The sequence below is a fragment of the Callionymus lyra genome, chromosome 15, assembly GCF_982586985.1.
Source record: "Callionymus lyra chromosome 15, fCalLyr1.hap1.1, whole genome shotgun sequence".
Classification (NCBI taxonomy): Eukaryota; Metazoa; Chordata; class Actinopteri; order Syngnathiformes; family Callionymidae; genus Callionymus; species Callionymus lyra.
Genome location: NC_141832.1, coordinates 7,315,972 through 7,336,292, shown reverse-complemented (window position 1 = coordinate 7,336,292; position 20,321 = coordinate 7,315,972). Strand labels below are relative to the sequence as shown.

At 42.2% G+C, this 20,321-nt stretch overlaps 1 protein-coding gene and 1 long non-coding RNA gene across 3 annotated transcripts; one reads left to right on the top strand and one right to left on the bottom strand.

Annotated features, from left to right (window-relative positions):
• The first annotated feature begins 347 nt into the window (after positions 1-347).
• LOC148064717 (uncharacterized) lies at positions 348-1,905 on the top strand. Of its 2 annotated transcripts, none has more exons than XR_015713461.1 (3): positions 348-477; positions 1,257-1,353; positions 1,764-1,905. It is a non-coding gene; the product is annotated as an uncharacterized LOC148064717 (long non-coding RNA). The 2 variants fall into 2 exon arrangements; XR_015713460.1 differs by lacking the exon at positions 348-477 and adding an exon at positions 1,051-1,153.
• Positions 1,906-4,095: 2,190 nt separating this feature from the next.
• Positions 4,096-18,711, bottom strand: LOC148064716 (retinoic acid receptor alpha-B-like). Its single transcript, XM_087808803.1, has 9 exons — positions 18,173-18,711; positions 10,093-10,280; positions 9,794-9,935; positions 7,449-7,609; positions 6,435-6,611; positions 5,922-6,126; positions 5,031-5,098; positions 4,553-4,643; positions 4,096-4,475 (listed from the first exon to the last, which is right to left on the bottom strand). Exons 1-9 carry the CDS (start codon positions 18,321-18,323, stop codon positions 4,312-4,314), a joined length of 1,347 nt encoding a protein of 448 aa, XP_087664929.1. The 5' UTR covers positions 18,324-18,711; the 3' UTR covers positions 4,096-4,311.
• Between the last annotated feature and the right edge of the window lie 1,610 nt (positions 18,712-20,321).

Genomic DNA, 20,321 nt, shown 5'->3' with positions numbered 1-20,321 from the left:
GTTTGTGGAGATCAACACACACACTTGTGTTGACGCAGACACACACACTTGTGTTGACGGACACCAACACAATAAAAGGTCACTCTTGACATGACCTCCTCAAACATCAGGATAAACATCAACAGATTATAGAAGATCTTCATGAATCCCAGATGAAATCGTAGACCCGCAGTTATGTGAGGTGACCAAACATGGAAGCCTCTCCAGCAGTGTTGCATCATGGGAGTGGACCAATCAGACCCGTGTATCGTCGTCTCACGTGTGGACTGAGGTGATGCATCTACTGCAGCTTCTGACAGACGTTTGAAACTATGAGGAAGAAAAGTTATGTTGACTCAGTTTGGTTTTAATCAGACAGTTCAGGGGCCACTAAGTGTTTAAGTAGCGCCAGGGGTCCCTACTAGAGGTAGTGAAGGTCGAGACACACTTCGAACCCGAGTGCTGAGGGAACAATGGCGAGGAACTCAGTTCACAAATGTGAGTATTCTCGCTTTAAAACTAGTGTCTTCATGAATGTCATGTGAAAGCATCGTTTTTGCTGATATTCCATGTAGATCAAATTTAAACACGCGGTGAAGATGCTACCGTTATTCTGTTCGTAAACTCTTGAGTATGCATTATTTCGACGATATTTCATGCTCATAAACTTTTAACTTGTTAACTTTTAACAGTGTAAGATTCAAATTATTATATACGTATACGCCATACTTAACTTTAATGCTTAAAGATAATCAAAATATAAAGTATAAACTACTCGCTTGATCTAAGATCTAACATTCCACTCAGAGTAATTCCCACAGTTTCAAGACAAACTTGGACTAGAATTAAAGTTTCGACACCAGTAATTTAAAACATCTGCAAATCACACCTTGAATCTTAGATCAAAGAACGAAGCGAGACACACCTGAGAAAGGGGGGCTAAAAGACGGAAGAGAAGAAAACAACCGCCCGAGAACACTTGAATGATTAGATTACAAGAAAACAAACTAGGATGTCTCTCTGCGGGTGATCGTGACACAGGGAACTTGAAAGGACCATTTGGCCGGAAAGAGACGACCTCCTGGACCGGAGATTTGCCTTAAATATAGTGATGTTTCTACAACTCGGGACCTTTTCTCCCGGGACTATTGACCTGTGCAGTCGCCGGGAGAAAGTGTGTACGATCGATCGTAAAGCTTGTATTTTGTTTGACTTGAAGCGGCGAATAAACGACCCGTGACTCACTCTGATTGTTCATCTTTCTCCACGACGGGAAGTATAAGACCCGGGATGGAAGTGACGTCGTGTTGGAGCGACGGAACAGACTCCGGTTTGATGTTTGATAAAAACAATGTTTAATTCGACGCTAATTAAGTAAGTAAGAAATTAAGTAATTTTTATTTATATAGCGCTTTTCCAGACCAGGGTCACAAAGCGCTTAAACAATCAAAACAATATTCAATAAAGTATATACTTTAAAGGTCAAGATAAAACTGATAACACAACAAGAGTTCCAGAAAATCAAGGAAAAGCCTGAACAAATAGAAGAATTAAGCATTGTTTTCAACGATATTTCATGCTAATACACTTTTAAGAGTAGCAGTGAAGATGCCATTGTTTGTGTATTTCATTAAAGCCAAGTATTTTAAGTAAATCATGTGTATTTATGTATGTGTTAAGACAACACTTAACAGTTTACCACACATCACTCATAAAAGCAACACAATTGATCATTTCCACATTATTTGAATGTCTGGATTATAATGCTATTGTTGCCTCAAAAGTTCTCCAGGATCATGCAGAATCCCCCAAACCGGGTCCAGAACACCCGGTTCTGTCTCGGGTCTCCCAGGGTTTCCCAGGGTCCTCAGCTTCAAGCCCGGCAACACCCTTATGGTACTTGGAGGAAGCAGCAAAGGAGGCATGAAGAACAACAAAAAAATCTGTTTTAGAAAATAAAGACAAAATGTAGATGGACTTTCTTTTTTGGGGTTTTTGTTCTTCTATATATTGAAGCATTATTTTGTTTAAGCATTATTGTTGTTTGGTTGTTGCACTTTATTTTGGTTCTGCATGTTACGTGTGGCAGATTGTTTGGTCAAATTCTAGTGTTGTCATTCCTTAATACACATTCACATTCATATTGGTACAATAAATACAAATGTTAAATTATAAACATTTTAATAAAACAAACACTGGTGAAAATCCTGCTGTAGCTCAGTCTCCACGTCGAACCACAACCGTCGTAAGTTGAAGTTGGTTCTGCAGGAGAGAGAACCTGAGGAGGAACATTCACACCATTAGAAACATTCAAAAATAATAGTTTGAGTAAAAGCTACTGAAAATATGTTCAAATAACTTCAGGTTTATGTTATATTATATATTAACGATTGATAAACACACATACGCTGTAAACATAGTTTACTACTGTTTCCATTCTTTTAGAAAAACAAAACTAACAGGTAAGTGGAGGCTTATATTGACCATTGTTAGCTTCTTAAAAAACACATTAATTTACATCACAATAAGCTCCAAACTTTCTCTACCGTTTGCATGGTTTTATAAAACGAACTAGAATCTTGTAACTAAATCGCTTGTATTGACCATTGCTAGCACGTTTAGCATTCCGCTTACAATTGTGGTCGTAAACAGTTCATAAACCTCAAAATACATCGATCAACACAATCACAATAAGCTCCAAATTTAGTTCAATACCGTTTGCATCGTTTTAGGAAACAACAACAAAGAAACGCATACATCGCTGGTATCTTTAGCGCGTTAACAACATTTTTGAAGCAAAAACCTACCGTGAAATGTTCTAACAGCACTTGATGTTTCGATGAAATCTTCTTCTGCGGATAGTTCAATATATAACGATATAACGCCAGGAGTAAAGCCAGTGTTGCTTTTGCAGCAGGTTCTCAGTCGCTTCTGCTGACGTCAGCGGCAACGATTGATGACGTCACGTCGGGTAGGCGGTGCCCAAATCTCACAATATTGTAGGGTGAAGGGCCTACAGGATGGAGAAGTGGTAGTGCTAGTGATAGTGCTCAAACTGAGAATCGAAATCGAGCCTAAGAAGGTTGAAGGGCACAAAGGTTACAAATACTACGAAGTATCACAAGTTATGAGGAGGTACGAGGAGGTTCTTCTGACACGAGGAGGTTCTTCTAACAGGAGCAGGTTCTTCTGACACAAGGTTCTTCTGACACGAGGAGGTTCTTCTAACACGAGGAGGTTCTTCTAACACGAGGAGGTTACGAGGAGGTTCTACTAACACGAGGAGGTTCTTCTAACAGGAGCAGGTTCTTCTAACACGAGGAGGTTCTTCTAAAATGAGGAGGTTATTCTAGCATGAGGAGGTTCTTCTAACAGGAGCAGGTTCTTCTAACACGAGGAGGTTCTTCTAACATGAGGAGGTTCTTCTAACAGGAGCAGGTTCTTCTAACACCAGGAGGTTCTTCTAAAATGAGGTTATTCTAGCATGAGGAGGTTCTTCTAACAGGAGCAGGTTCTTCTAACACGAGGAGGTTCTTCTAACATGAGGAGGTTCTTCTAACACGAGGAGGTTCTTCTAACACGAGGGGGTTCTTCTAACACAAGGAGGTTCTTCTAACACGAGTGGGTTCTTCTAACACGAGGAGGTTCTTCTAACAGGAGCAGGTTCTTCTAACACGAGGAGGTTCTTCTAAAATGAGGAGGTTATTCTAGCATGAGGAGGTTCTTCTAACAGGAGCAGGTTCTTCTAACACGAGGAGGTTCTTCTAACATGAGGAGGTTACGAGGAGGTTCTTCTAACAGGAGCAGGTTCTTCTAACACAAGGAGGATCTTCTAACACGAGGAGGTTCTTCTAACAGGAGCAGGTTCTTCTGACACGAGGAGGTTACGAGGAGGTTCTTCTAACAGGAGCAGGTTCTTCTAACACAAGGAGGATCTTCTAACACGAGGAGGTTCTTCTAACAGGAGCAGGTTCTTCTAACACAAGGAGGATCTTCTAACACGAGCAGGTTCTTCTAACACGAGCAGGTTCTTGTGACACGAGGAGGTTCTTGTGACAGGAGCAGGTTCTTCTAACACGAGAAGGTTCTTGTAACACGAGGAACAAGTCAAGCAGCTTCAGAGTCGGAGGTGTTTATTCAGTGATACAAAGACGTGGATCTAGAAAAGCGTCAGGTGCGAGGGGGCGTGGCTACAGGACGTGGGTATATTTACACATGTACATGTAGGAAAATAACTTCTGATGCAACACTCAGAGTCTGTGTATGTACAAGTATTTGCATAATGACTTCATAAAGTTCCTTCAGTCGTGAAGCTAGAACCTGCTCCCAGGCTCAGGGGGGGGTGGGAGAACTTCTGGACGACATGTCCTCCTCTTCTTCTCTTGCTTTGGTGCTGCAGGAACCCTCGAGACCCTCAGAGTTCTCCAGCATCTCCTGGATGAGCGGCGGCATCGAACCCGGGATCTCCATCTTCAGAGTGACGACGCGCTCTGCCCCTGGTGGAGAGAGAAGGAACGACAGGAGGTCTTTATACCTGTACCAGTGTGCGTGTGCGTGTGTGTGTGTGTCTCACCCTTCACACTGATGCTGCGCAGGTCTGTGATCTTCATGAGGATCTTGGGGAACATGCAGGGTTTGTCAGGTCTCCTCCTCCGAACATACAACTGGAAACATCATTATTTATTAAACATTCATCACCTTGTTGTTACTTTATTTCAACAGTTTTACATAAATATTGACTTAAAACATCTTTAGATAATCATTTGTCGACTAAACATAGATTTCAATTTATTTCACAGCATTATTTTTACATTCATATGATAACTATTTCATTTCATCAAAATTTGTTTTATTATGTTCATTTATTTTCTCTCTCTGTGTTTTATCATCTTTAAATAATTTTATTTTCCATTCAAAGGGTACGTAACTTTATGAGAAATTGTACTTTTATTTGAACTCAAATGTAAACACAGATGTCACATTAATATTAGGATTATTAGCATTATTATCATTATTATCAGTTCTAATCATATTATTCTCTAGAAACAAACCTTCAATGCCTCCAGCATCGGCTCCTGAAGGTCGTCCACCTTGCTGGACTCTTGCAGGTCCTGACGGTCTGAGCAGGAACAGATCAATATCATCAATACCATCAGTATGATCAATATTAGAAACATTATCAATATTATAACCATCATAAACATCATACACATTATCAACATGATCAATACTATAATAGTAATAACTATAATAACACGATCAATAATATAATAATAACTATAATAACACAATCAATAATAGAATAATAACTATAATAACCCGATCAATAATAGAATAATTACTATAATAACACGATCAATAATATAATAATAACTATAATAACACGATCAATAATATAATAACTATAATAACACAATAAATAATAGAATAATAACTATAATAACCCGATCAATAATATAATAATTACTATAATAACACGATCAATAATATAATAATAATAACTATAACACGATCAATACTTTAATAATAACTATAATAACCAGATCAATACTTTAATAATAACAACTATAATAACCCGATCAATACTATAATAGTAATAATAACTATAACAACTATAACACGATTAATACTATAATAATAATAATAATAATAACTATAACACGATCAATACTTAAATTATAACAACTATAATAACACGATCAATACCTTAATAATAATAATAATAACTATAACACAATCAATACTTTAATAATATCAACTATAACATGATCAATACTATAATAATTATAATAATAATAACTATAATAATAACTATAACACAATCAATACTTAAATTATAAAAACTATAATAACACGATCAATACTATAATAACTATAATAACACGATCAATACTATAATAATAACTATAATAAGACTATGACGAGCACTGAGGCTGCAGTACCTCCACACAGCAGACAGATGGCGCTAAGCAGACCAGTCTCAACGTCGTCCATTTGCAGCGGCAGCAGCTGGTTGGCGAAGGAGAAGACGAGGTCGGTCAAAGGGCCGAAGCCTGCGTTGTGCATCTGAGTCCTGTTCAAGGTCAGACCGTCCGAGAAGGTCATGGTGTCCTGGTCCGGAGTGTAGCGCGTGCAGATGCGCAGGATCTGGAGACACGAGGAAGGTCAAAGTGTGCTGGCGCCCTCTGGTGGTCAGAGGAGGAAGCGCCTCGTGCCAGTTAATATGGACGAATGGAACCTTTTACACTTTTTAATGATTCTTTGAATAAATAGTTAAATTCATTCAGTTTCTCTGAAGTTATACTGTTTAGTGAAACTAATGTATTTATCAAAACAATCAATGTGTCATTTTAAAACATCTGTTTGTTCAAAAATAAACCAGTTATAAACAATAGCAAAAATGACGTTCAAGTCAATACTTGATGGAAGGTCTGACCTCATGAAGGTCAACTCACCAGGATGTCGAGGCAGGCGCTCTTGAGCAGCGTGATCTGGTCAGCGATGGTCAACGTGGTGAAGCCCGGCATCTGTTTGGCAAACTCCACCGTCTTGATGATGCACTTGGTGGACAGTTCACTGAACTTGTCCCAGAGACTCACGTCCAGAGCCACACGACGCTCAGCACTGTTGTTCTGTCGCAGGGACAGAGGGGTGAGACGGAGGGGTGAGACGGAGGGGTGAGACAGAGGGGTGAGACGGAGGGGTGAGACGGAGGGAAGAGACAGAGGGGTGAGACGGAGGGAAGAGACAGAGGGGTGAGACGGAGGGAAGAGACAGAGGGGTGAGACGGAGGGAAGAGACAGAGGGGTGAGACAGAGGGGTAAGACAGAGGGGTAAGACAGAGGGGTAAGACAGAGGGGTAAGACAGAGGGGTAAGACAGAGGGGTAAGACAGAGGGAAGAGACAGAGGGAAGAGACGGAGGGGTGAGACGGAGGGGTGAGACGGAGGGGTGAGACGGAGGGGTGAGACGGAGGGAAGAGACAGAGGGGTGAGACAGAGGGGTAAGACAGAGGGAAGAGACAGAGGGGTGAGACGGAGGGAAGAGACGGAGGGGTGGGACAGAGGGGTGAGACGGAGGGGTGGGACAGAGGGGTGAGACGGAGGGATGAAACGGAGGAGTGAGACGGAGGGGTGGGAAGGAGGGGTGGGACGGAGGGGTGGGACGGAGGGAAGAGACGGAGGGGTGACACGGAGGGGTGACACGGATGGGTGACACGGAGGGGTGACACGGAGGGGTTAGACAGAGGTGGGATGAAGGAGAAGGAAGACGGGATGAAGGAGGAGAAGGAATATGGGACGAGGGAGGAGAAGGAAGACGGGATGAAGGAGGAGAAGGAAGATGGGATGAAAGAGGAGAAGGAAGTTGGGATGAAGGAGGGTAAGAAAGACGGGATGAGGGAGGAGAAGGAAGACGGGATGAAGGAGAAGGAAGATGGGATGAAGGAGGAGAAGGAAGACGGGATCATACCGTGGTGTACTTGCCGAGCTGACACAACGATGGAAACGTCTCCTGATGAGCTCGACGAACTCGCTCGATCATCTGCTCCGTGTCAGCTGACAACACGTAGACCTCCACCTCCATCACTCGCTTCTTCTCCTCCTTCTTCTTCGTCCTGTCGTTCCTCACCACTGGAATTCAAATCACTTTATTGACAACAATCACTTCATCAAACAGCAATCAAACTTTAATTTATGGTTCATTCAAAAGCTTTTCATAACAAGAACATAAATATAATTGTTAGAGGTCACTAGAGGTCAGCAGTGGTCATTATAGGTCACTAGAGGTCAGCAGAGGTCACTAGAGTTTAGTAGTAAGTAAGTAAGTAAGTCATTTTTATTTGTATAGCGCTTTTCCAGACCAGGGTCACAAAGAACTTAAACAATCAAAACAATATTCAAAAAAGAGTTCCAGAAAATCAAGGAAAAGCCTGAACAAATAAAAACGTCTTAAGATGTTTCTTAAAGGAGTCAGTAGATCATCAAGAGCAAAGAGAGAGAAGATCGTTCCAAAGCTTAGGAGCAACAGTCTGGAAGGATTTCTCTCCTCTGGTCCTGAACCATGTGCGAGGAACCATAAGTAGATTCTGATCCACAGACCTCAGAGCCCGAGCTGGGGTCTAAGGCTGGATCAGATCAGTGATGTAAGGAGGAGCCTGACCATGAATAGATCTGAAAGTAAGAACCAGAATTTTAAAGTTGATCCTGAAAGAAACTGGAAGCCAGTGAAGAGTTTGAAGGAGAAATGTGAGTTCTTCTACTAGAGCGGCTCAGAATTCTGGCTGCAGAGTTTTGAATCAACTGCAGACGAGACAGATCCTTCTTGTTAAGACATGAAAACAAACCGTTACAATAGTCCAGACGAGAAGAAACAAACGCATGGATTACAAGCTCCAGATCATGTTGTGACAACATTTTCCTAAGTTTAGAGATTTTTCTCAGTTGAAGGAAACAGTTTCTGGTCAGTTTTCTACAGTGTTGAACAAGAGACATGTCTTTATCAAATACAACACCCAGGTTTCTCAGGCTCAGTTTGACAGACTGCACCCAAGTACTGACTCAACCCTGGAATCTTATCATTAGGAGCAATCACCAGAGTTTCAGTTTTGTCCACATTTAGGTGCAAAGTGTTTTCGCTCAGCCTTTGTTTGATTTCTAGCAAACAATTGACTAAGCTGTTCAGCCTCTGGGGCTCAGTTGGATCAAAGGAGCAGTAGGGCTGGATGTCATCAGCAAAAATGTGATAAGAAACATCAGGAAATCTCTGAATGATTTTACCCAGGGGAATCAGGTACAGCAAAAACAATAAAGGACCCAGAACAGATCATCATGGATGTCGCTCTGATCCAGGAACAAAGACAGCTGCTCAGACACCACCTTCTCCAAGATCTTGGATAAGAAGGGGAGCTTAGAAATAGGCCTGAAATTAATGAGGTCAGTTGGGTCTAAGCCTGGCTTTTTGAGCATAGGCTCTACAATAGCATGTTTAAATGCATTTGGAAAAACCCCTGTAGAAATGGAGAGGTTCACCAGCCTACAAGGAAGGACGTCATCTGAGCAAGAGGAGCGTTTCATCTTGTTCACTAGTGCCGAAATATCACCCAGAGATACAGCAGTGAAGGAAGACCAAGAGGAGGAGAGGGGCTCAGAGACAGTAGGGGTTCCACACAAAAGAGAGATTTTCTCTTTGATCAATTTAATGTTGTCAGTGAAAAATCTCAACAATGCATTGCTGTCAGCTTCACAGAAGACACTCGTGATTTGAGGAGCAGGAGACACGAGAAAATTAATCGTTTCAAACAAAACTTTGGGGGTTTTCTTATTTACTGCTACCAGTTTCCTGATGTAATCAGATCTAGCAGTTTCTACCATCTCATTGTAAGAAGACAGCAGATCTCTGAGGTGAAGTTTGTGCCACTCAAGTTTAGTGGACTTCCAGAGACGCTCAGTCTTTCGACAAAGTCTCTTCAGACTCAGGAGATCTTCATTTGTCCAAGGGCACGTTTTTTTCTGAATTGTCAGGTTCGATTGAACAGGTTTGATCCAGTATTTCAACACAATGATCAGTGAAACAGTGAATCAAACTGTCCACGTTTAGGCAGTCATTGAAGGAAAGAGGGTCAATCATAGCAGAAAAACTGTCTGCAGTATCGGCTGAGATGACACGCCTCTGAGACCTAATTTTCAAAGGCTTAGGTTCAGGGATGAAGTCCAGGTTAAACAAGAGAATGATCACTCAGATGGACACCATGTACAGATACATTAGAGATGTTCAGGCCAAGAGTAAAAACTAAGAGGTCAGCAGAGGTCACTCACACTCCTTGGACATGCCCACGTCCAGACACTTGTGCAGGCGACAGGACTGGCAGCGGTTCCTGGTGACCTTGTTGATGACACACACTTTGTCTCGGTGACACGTGTAGACCATGTTCTTCTGGATGCTCCTCCTGAAGAAACCCTGGAGAAACACGTGTCACATGTCAACACAAACTTTGATTGAAGCAAAGAGGCTCAGTGATCCTGGGAGGTCAAAGGTCGCAGCCTCGTTGTGTAAATAGAGTGTGTGTGTGTGTGTGTTCGTGTGTATACGAGTGTGTAGAAGAGTGTACATGTACCTTGCAGCCCTCACAGGCACTGACCCCGTAGTGATAACCTGACGACTTGTCCTGGCACACGAAGCAGGGCTTGTAGACCCGAGGAGGAGCAGGAGGTGAAGGAGGAGAAGGAGGTGCACGAGGAGAAGGAGAAGGAGGACTTTGCACCTGCAGGTCTTCACCTGAGCTCGTGCTCTCCGTCTCTATGGCTGAGGAACAGGAAGTGACACCACTTGAAACATGAAGGTCGATGATGTCACTCGTGTGTCAACATGAAGCAGTAAAAGTATTTATAAATACATGTTTACAACACACACATGCACACACGTGCACACACTCTTCTGTCAGATGACCCAACTCAAAGATACACAACGTTGTCGCTCGACAACAAGTGTGTAGCAGCTGAAACATAGTCGTTATAGTTGTTTCACTGACATCTCTGTCGACATGTCACGAGTAGGCTGTCGATAAAGTTGTAAAAGAGTTGTGGGTTCAGGCGTGTATGCGACATCGCACAACCCCCCCTCACACACACACAGACAGGGGTGTGTGTTTATATATGTAGTGTGTGCGTGTGTGTATATATGTAGTGTGTGTGTATATATGTAGTGCGTGTGTGTGTATATATGTAGTGTGTGTGTGTGTGTATATATGTAGTGCGTGTGTGTGTGTGTATATATGTAGTGCGTGTGTGTGTATATATGTAGTGTGTGTGTGTGTGTGTGTGTGTGTGTGTGTGTGTGTGTGTGTGTATCTATGTAGAGTGTGTGTGTGTATATATATGCAGTGCGTGTGTGTGTGTATATATATGTAGTAGGTGTGTGTGTGTATATATATGTAGTGTGTGTGTGTATATGTAGTGTGTGTGTGTATATGTAGTGTGTGTGTGTGTATATATGTAGTGCGTGTGTGTGTGTGTATATATATGCAGTGCATGTGTGTATATGTATGTAGTGTGTGTGTGTATATATGTAGTGCGTGTGTGTGTGTATATATGTAGTGTGTGTGTGTGTGTATATGTAGTGCGTGTGTGTGTATATATGTAGTGTGTGTGTGTGTATATATGTAGTGCGTGTGTGTGTATATATGTAGTGCGTGTGTGTGTGTGTATATATGTAGTGTGTGTGTGTGTGTATATATATATATGTAGTGCATGTATATATGTAGTGCGTGTGTGTGTATATATGTAGTGTGTGTGTATATATATATATATATGTAGTGCATGTATATATGTAGTGCGTGTGTGTGTATATATGTAGTGTGTGTGTGTGTATATATGTAGTGTGTGTGTGTGTATATATATATGTAGTGCATGTATATATGTAGTGCGTGTGTGTGTATATATGTAGTGCGTGTGTGTGTATATATGTAGTGTGTGTGTGTATATGTAGTGTGTGTGTGTATATGTAGTGTGTGTGTGTGTATATATGTAGTGCGTGTGTGTGTGTGTATATATATGCAGTGCATGTGTGTATATGTATGTAGTGTGTGTGTGTATATATGTAGTGCGTGTGTGTGTGTATATATGTAGTGTGTGTGTGTGTATATGTAGTGCGTGTGTGTGTATATATGTAGTGTGTGTGTGTATATATGTAGTGTGTGTGTGTGTATATATGTAGTGTGTGTGTGTGTATATATGTAGTGTGTGTGTGTATATATGTAGTGCGTGTGTGTGTATATATGTAGTGCGTGTGTGTGTGTGTATATATGTAGTGTGTGTGTGTGTGTATATATATATATGTAGTGCATGTATATATGTAGTGCGTGTGTGTGTATATATGTAGTGTGTGTGTGTGTGTGTATATATATATATATATGTAGTGCATGTATATATGTAGTGCGTGTGTGTGTATATATGTAGTGTGTGTGTGTGTATATATATGCAGTGCATGTGTGTATATGTATGTAGTGTGTGTGTGTATATATGTAGTGCGTGTGTGTGTGTATATATGTAGTGTGTGTGTGTGTGTATATGTAGTGCGTGTGTGTGTATATATGTAGTGTGTGTGTGTATATATGTAGTGTGTGTGTGTGTATATATGTAGTGTGTGTGTGTGTGTATATATGTAGTGTGTGTGTGTATATATGTAGTGCGTGTGTGTGTATATATATATATGTAGTGCATGTATATATGTAGTGCGTGTGTGTGTATATATGTAGTGTGTGTGTGTGTGTGTATATATATATATATATGTAGTGCATGTATATATGTAGTGCGTGTGTGTGTATATATGTAGTGTGTGTGTGTGTATATATGTAGTGTGTGTGTGTGTATATATATATGTAGTGCATGTATATATGTAGTGCGTGTGTGTATATATGTAGTGTGTGTGTGTGTATATATGTAGTGTGTGTGTGTGTATATATGTAGTGTGTGTGTGTGTGTGTATCTATGTAGAGCGTGTGTGTAGCTATGTAGTGCGTGCGTGTGTGTGTATATATGTAGTGTGTGTGTGTGTGTGTGTCCATTAGAGGATCATTCAGAAGTGATGACTGAGCAGCTGACACTGGAAAGAAAGAACAGATAGAAGGTGAAAGAAAGAAAGATGTAGGTCACTGTTGTCCGTGAGTCATTGCTCTGCAACACACACACACGAGCGCACACACACACACACACACACACACACACACACGCACGCGCACACGCACACACACTATGTCACGAAAGCAATCGCCTGAGTCTCTTATGGTGTTTGACCTTTGACCTGCAGGACACTCTTCATTCCAAACACACAGAAGAACAATCTCTAGTGGTGAGAGTGCAACAACACAACACTACACTACACAACACAACAGTACACACCAGTACACTACACTACACAACAGAACACTAAACAACGGTGCACAACAGAACATTACACAACACTAATCAACAGTACACTACACAACAGTACAATACACAAAACAGTACGACACACAACAGTACACTACACAACAGTACACTACACAAAACTAAACAACAGTACGACACACAACACTACACTAGACAACAGTACAAAACAGTACGACACACAACAGTACACTATATATATATATATATATATATATATATATATATATATATATAAATAAACATTAATATTTAGTAAAGAATATTAATATTACTTTTGTAGAAATTACTTCATAAAACTGTCACTTAGAAAAGCATCAAACACCAGTAACCATGGTAACTGTAATGCGCGTACAAACTCTTGTCGACTCCATCAGTTCCATCAACACACGTTTAAACTTCTTCTTCACACACTGACAACACAACAGTTGTGTGTCATCATCTGTGGACCCTCAGAACCAGAGACCAGGAGGTCCGACCTCAGACCAGGGTCAGTTCTGGATCAGACTCTGATGGTCATGAGGTTTGGGGTCAACAGAGGTCGTCTTCACCTTCAGGACCACGAGGGAGATTCAACCCTGGACGTCAACAACACATCATGACCCGTGTGACCTTCATGTCCACACATCTGTCCTGATCCAACATCTGCGACTCTCACGAACCCTAACGGCTGCTCCTTCATCCGTCTTCCCCGGGTCAAGGGTCGGGAGCCGATCCCGGCCGACATGGGACGGAGGCGGAGTTAACCCCGGCGGGTCAGCGGTCCATCACGGGGACACAAAGAGCCGAGCAGGCTTTCAGAAATACATCTTTGAGTCTAATGGGATTTGAACCGAGGACCTTCAGTCCATTCATGGTTTGTATGAATCTCTCACTTTTCTTTGTTGTAAGTTCAATCAGTTCAATCAGCTTCTGATCATAACAATAGTAAGAGCAGGATTCAAACTACAGACCTTCTGAACATTGATGTTGTTGTTCATTTGACTTCAAATCTAGCACGTGTGTCCGAATGACCAGAGTTGTGTAGTCAAGAGTGTGTTGATACATATCACGATACAACCATTCAATATACATGATATGTGGTGATATGTGGTGATATGTGGTGATATGTGGTGATATGTGTTGATATGTGGTGATATGTGTTGATATGTCGTGATATATGTTGATATGTGGTGATATATGTGGATATGTGGTGATATGTCGTGTATATGGTGATATGTCGTGATATATGTTGATATGTCGTGATATGTGGTGATATGTTGTGATATATGGTGATAAGTCGTGATATGTCGTGACATGTCGTGATATATGGTGATATGTTGTAATATATGTTGATATGTCGTGATATATGTGGATTTGTCGTGATATGTCGTGTATATGGTGATATGTCGTGATATATGGTGATATGTCGTGATATATGTTGATATGTCGTGATATGTGGTGATATGTTGTGATATATGGTGATATGTCGTGATATATGTTGATATGTCGTGATATGTGGTGATATGTTGTGATATATGGTGATATGTCGTGATATATGTTGATATGTCGTGTATATGGTGATATGTCGTGATATATGGTGATATGTCGTGATATATGTTGATATGTCGTGATATGTGGTGATATGTTGTGATATATGGTGATATGTCGTGATATATGTTGATATGTCGTGATATGTGGTGATATGTTGTGATATATGGTGATATGTTGTGATATATGTGGATTTGTCGTGATATGTCGTGTATATGGTGATATGTCGTGATATATGTTGATATGTCGTGATATGTGGTGATATGTTGTAATATATGTTGATATGTCGTGATATATGTGGATTTGTCGTGATATGTCGTGATAAATGTTAATATGTCGTGATATATGGTGATATGTCGTGACATGTCGTGTATATGGTGATATGTCGTGATATATGTTGATATGTGGTGATATGTGGTGATATATGGTGATATATGTTAATATGTTGTGACATGTCGTGTATATGGTGATATGTCGTGATATACGGTGATATACTGTATGTCGATATGTCGTGATATATGTTGATATGTCGTGATATATGGTGATATATGTTGATATGTCGTGATATATGTTGATATGTTGTGATATGTCGTGATATATAGTGATGTCATATGTCGTGGTATATGGTGATAAGTCATGATATATAATGATATGTCGTGATATATAGTGATATACGGTGATATGTCGCGATATGTCGTGATATATGTTGATATATAGTGATATATGGTGATATGTCGCGATATATAGTGACATGTCGTGATATATGTTGATATGTCGCGATATATAGTGATATGTCGTGATATATGTTGATATGTCGTGATATATGGCGATATGTCGTGATATATGTTGATATGTCGCGATATATAGTGATATGTCGTGATATATGTTGATATGTCGCGATATATAATGATATGTCGTGATATATGGTGATATGTCGCGATATATGGTGATATATAGTGATATATGGTGATATATAGTGATATATGGTGATATGTCGCAATATATAGTGATATGTCGTGATATATGTTGATATGTCGTGATATATAGTATGCTAGACAATCACAATGTTCGCTCCAGATCAATGAGCTATAAATATAGTGCTGCACCAGTGTTGATCTGGGGATTAGGACTTGATCTGATGACCCGCGGGTCACATGACTCGCCCCATGGTAAACACAAACACAGTGATTAAATAAACAACCGCACACACACAATCAATCAGTGAAACGCTTGATAACCCGAGTCGTGATCATTATCTCAGGTTATACGAATTGGTGCGAAGCCCTTTAACCGCTTCGCTGTTGGTTTGAACCCGAGGTAAAGCCTGACGGGATAAATGTACCCTGAGCTGGACGCCGCTCCTGAAGCAGCATCGCTAGGGCCCCGTTGGCCCAGGATCCAAATCTACTGGAGCCACGGGCCTTGGGGGGGCACAGCAGCGCTAAAAAAAACGTATGAGCTACTGATCCCGACGTCACGTCGAGGAGATAGGCTCTAGCAAAGGTTGCCGTGGACGCCCAAGAAGCGTCCGAGCAGATGTCCTCTGCTGCAACGCCCCGCAAAAGAGCCATTGAGGCTGCAACGCCACGGACGGAAGGTGCCCTCGGTCCACTGGGAGCAGATCCACCCACTGCTTGGTAGGCCCGGATAATGGACCGATCTCATCCAATGAGAAAACCTCTGTGGGGGAGATCGCCTCATCCCGCTGGCATCTACCGTGGCAGATGAATAGGGCATCAAAGCGCCTAAACACAGGCACCCGCCACAAGTAATAGGCCAAAGCCTTCACTGGACACAACAGGTGAAGACGTTCCTGAACCAGGTCCGAGTGGGGTGGCTGATAAGGCCCTCAGTGTGAGGGTCATCGCCTGGAAGAAGGAAATGAGAACCTTCGGGCGGAACTCTGGGTTGGGGCGCAATGACACCGAAGACTCCTCTACCCCGAAGGAAAGACTCTCATGGCTAGTGGAGAGAGCACAAAGCTCACTCGCTCTCTCCGTGGCCGTCAACGCCAGAAGACAAGAAAAGACAAGATATCCAGTGGGACTTGGTCAAGAGGCTCGAAGGTCGGGCCTGTGAGAGGGTCCAGCACCAGCAGGAGATCTCACTTGCTATGGCTGATGCGAACACTCTCAATGTCACCACAATCCGTCCGTTATCCAGCAAATGTTGCAGGAAAGACAGACCAAACAGGAGCTGAGGTCCAAGGACTTGTCTGCACACCAGCAGAGAAAATCCCTTACCTGGAGGCATAAACACTACGTGTAGACGGGACCAGGGAGTTCTCCAGCGTGTGGAGAACGGTCCAAGGTCCCGCTCAGATCAACCCATGCTCATCATTTCACTTTCGTCTGCCATTTCAATACAGATCGATCTGTCAGGGGCTTTCTTGCTGAGTTGAAGAAGGAAGTTCAGCGGGTATTTCCCGCCTTTAAAGGAAGTGGACTGAACCCAGCTGGGTGGCGAGTTCATTGAGCTTTCTCAGAGACGAGACGGTGCAATAGGGGTAAACCAATAGCAAAGCGGTTAGAGGGCGGAGCACCAAATGACATAGAACTAATCACTAAATATAAAGTTTTGTGTTTCAGGTCGAACACAAAAACATGTTTGTGTGTTCACGCAAAACGATGTGTTATAAATCAAGAATAGCATCCAGGTTCACTTCTACACAATATTCCTGGCACTGTTAACGAAAACTTCACCATAAACTGAACACAAACGTCTACACACAAGTAGGTTACGAAAGTGTTGCCCCAACATCAGAAGAGTTACGGTAAATATGAAATAAATAAATTCAGACGCTCGGACCAGATGTCAACAAGTCACGTGATGACAACATAACAAGACGCCATGTTTGTTGTGTTGCAGGAGCTGAAAAGTTAATATGTTTCATTGAAATATATGAGGATAAAGATTCATAAATGTAAAGTTGAATTAAAACTGATATATATTTATGTTGTGTGTTTCTGACTAGTTTGTGTTGTGATGTTATTGAACATCAACATAAGAAAACAAGAAGTTTTTATTCAACCTCTTCACCTTAAATGTGATTGTTCACGTTAATGGATGATTCAATGCTGGTTACCATGGTTACTGATCGACCTGCCGCAGAACAAACAAACATGTGTTAACGATCTGTTTACAAAGTATATTGAATCTAACTTCATGACATTTATTAACTCATCGTTGTTGAGATCGAGATTTATCTTTAATCTCGTGTTGAATCTGCTTCACTTCAAATTATTATTATTATTGTTCACTATTTATTTCCATCATATCACATAAAACATTAGACTTTTACGCCTTTAAACTCTTTTAGTCATTTGACTGTAATATTTTATAAACCAACTTTATGTTTTAATCATATTGTTGTTAATGTTGTTGTTCATGTTGTTAATGTTACTGTTGTTTTTATTATTGTTGTTCATGTTGTTAATGTTATTGTTAATGTTACTGTTGTTTTTATTATTGTTGTTGTTAATGTTATTGTTGTTACTGTTGTTTTTAATGTTATTGTTGTTACTGTTGTTTTTGTTCATGTTTTTAATGTTATTGTTAATGTAGTTGTTTCTGCTTTAAAACCTCATGAACTGACACTTTCTTGATAAAATATCTCTTTTTCTTCCTAAATCTCAGTCGCTTCAATACAAACTAAATGTTTCTGGCGAACCTTGTGTTCAACACACACGTCTGTCGCGCGGACACACACTCGTTACACGTTAATGTTTAACAGAGACTCACAATGGCTGGATCCGCTCCAGTGTCTGCTCGTCAGCAGCGGCCGCTGCAGGCCCGCCATCCCGAGCCCCTTCTCCAGCAGCCCCGGGGCTCGGTGGTAGAAGTCCAGGCCCAGGAAGGATCCGGGGCCGCCGGGACTCACGCGGTCGTACATGCTGCTCCAGGAAGACCGTTCATGTGCAGGACACGGTTCACATGTCTGAGGAGGCACGAGCTGGTCCTGCTGACCTCGAGGCTCGGGGACGGTCCGTGGACCAGAGACGTGTCCGTCACGCGAGTTCAGAAACCAGCTCGTGACGCCTGGACGCAGAAGACACTGGAGTCCGAACGTGTCCGCGGGTCTAATGGCGGGTCCTCGAGTCCGAGATCTGAAGATTCGCCGACGAGACTCCCGCCACAGCAGCGACACTTCCCGCGCCTGCTGCCCGACCAGACGAGCTCGAGCTCCGCCGAACACACGCGAGGATCCGCGACAACCTCCGGAGCTTCTTCTGCGCCTGAGAGTCCTGGGTGTCCTGTGGTAACCTCGGCCTGGACCCGACAACCTCGCGCTCTCTCCCGCCCTCCCCCTCCTCTCTCTCTCTCTCTCTCTCTCCCGCCCTCCCCCTCCTCTCTCTCTCTCTCTCTCTCCCGCCCTCCCCCTCCTCTCTCTCTCTCTCTCTCCCGCCCTCCCCCTCCTCTCTCTCTCTCTCTCTCTCTCGCCCTCCCCCTCCTCTCTCTCTCTCTCTCCCCCTCTCTCTCTCTCTCCCTCACCACCACTCTCGCTCTCCTCCCCCCCTCTCTCTCTCTCCCTCACCACCACTCTCGCTCTCCTCCCCCCCTCTCTCTCTCTCCCTCACCACCACTCTCGCTCTCCTCCCCCTCCCCCCTCTCTCTCTCTCTTTCTCTTCTCACCCGTCCCTCCCTATAGTGTCACCCCTCTCTCGTTCTCCCTCTTTTCTTCAACCCCCTCTCTCTCGGTGACGTCAGCGGCTCAGTGGCGCCCTCTATCGGTGGCCGCTTTACTGCGAAACGAGGTCACCTGATCACAAGTGGGTTGATGTTTACACGCGTGTATGTTCGTTTCAGTCGATGCGTACAAATGTGTGTCGCATTGTGTAGTTTGATATGTTTGGATGTTTAAGTGTGTGTAAGCCTGACGTGTTGCAACTATACGAGTGTGTGTTTGTGTTCATGTGTGTTTGCATTGAGAGTTTGAAAGTGTGTGTCTGTATTTGTTTGCATGTGTTCTGTGTGTATAATTTTTATTGTGTCTATCTGTTTAGTTTGTGTTATTATCTAAATAAATTGTGTTTTTTTTACATTTGATTTTGTGTTTTTGATGTTTTAGTTGAAGTGAAAGTGTTTCTTTGTGTGTTGTTGTGTATATATGAATCTCTTCAGGTGTTCATAGGATTATTTGTGTTATTATATACACAAGAAACACAAGTGTTATGCCTGAGGGGTTATTGTGTGTGTGTGTGTTAGTGATTTTTGTGTTCATTTCAGTGCGTGCTATGAGTGTTGTTCAGATGTTTAACATTAAACGTGTTCTGTTGTGAGTCTGCGCACATTGTGTTCCTATAGTAATTGTGGTGTGTGTGTCTTGATGTATGGGTCACGTGCAAAGGTGTGTGTGTATCAAAAATATCTGTGACGCGTCGAAGGTCATGGGTTGAAACACAAGAACATACATGTTCACTGGACCAGGATCTTCATGTTGACGTGACACGAGCGACTCCATTATTCATCCGTGAAGTAGGTCACGTGTCCAGAGACGACGAGAACCTGCAGATGAAAACATGGACGACGTGTCACGCGAGGCTGCAGCGACGCTGGCGAACACGTGACATCACACATGAAAAAACGCCTCAACACCATCTAGAAACACACGGAACGTCGTGGGTCGTCGTCCGAAGACTTGATGTCATTTCCCGTTTGAGCGAAGCTAACGTGCTAGCATGACCATGTAGCATCAGTTTCTCTTTGATTGTGAAGCTAAAGATGTTGTTTGTGTGTTTAGTACGAATGCTGTTTAATTTAGCTTCACAGTTGCTAATGTTGCTACAACAGTGTTTTCATAGCTTCAGTGCTAATGTGCTCGAAGCATCCGAGCGCTAACATCGTACCAAAATAGTGCCGCGGCTAAATTCTGCTATTGTTCAGTTGTCGC

Coding starts and splice junctions, on each gene's coding strand:
- LOC148064716 (XM_087808803.1), bottom strand. CDS start 18,323: ATGTACGACCGCGTGAGTCCCGGCGGCCCCGGATCCTTCCTGGGCCTG. Junction 9,936..10,092: donor GTGCCTGTGAGGGCTGCAAG/GTACATGTACAC, acceptor GTGTTTCTCCAG/GGTTTCTTCAGGAGGAGCAT. Junction 7,610..9,793: donor CGTGGGCATGTCCAAGGAGT/GTGAGTGACCTC, acceptor TTTGAATTCCAG/TGGTGAGGAACGACAGGACG.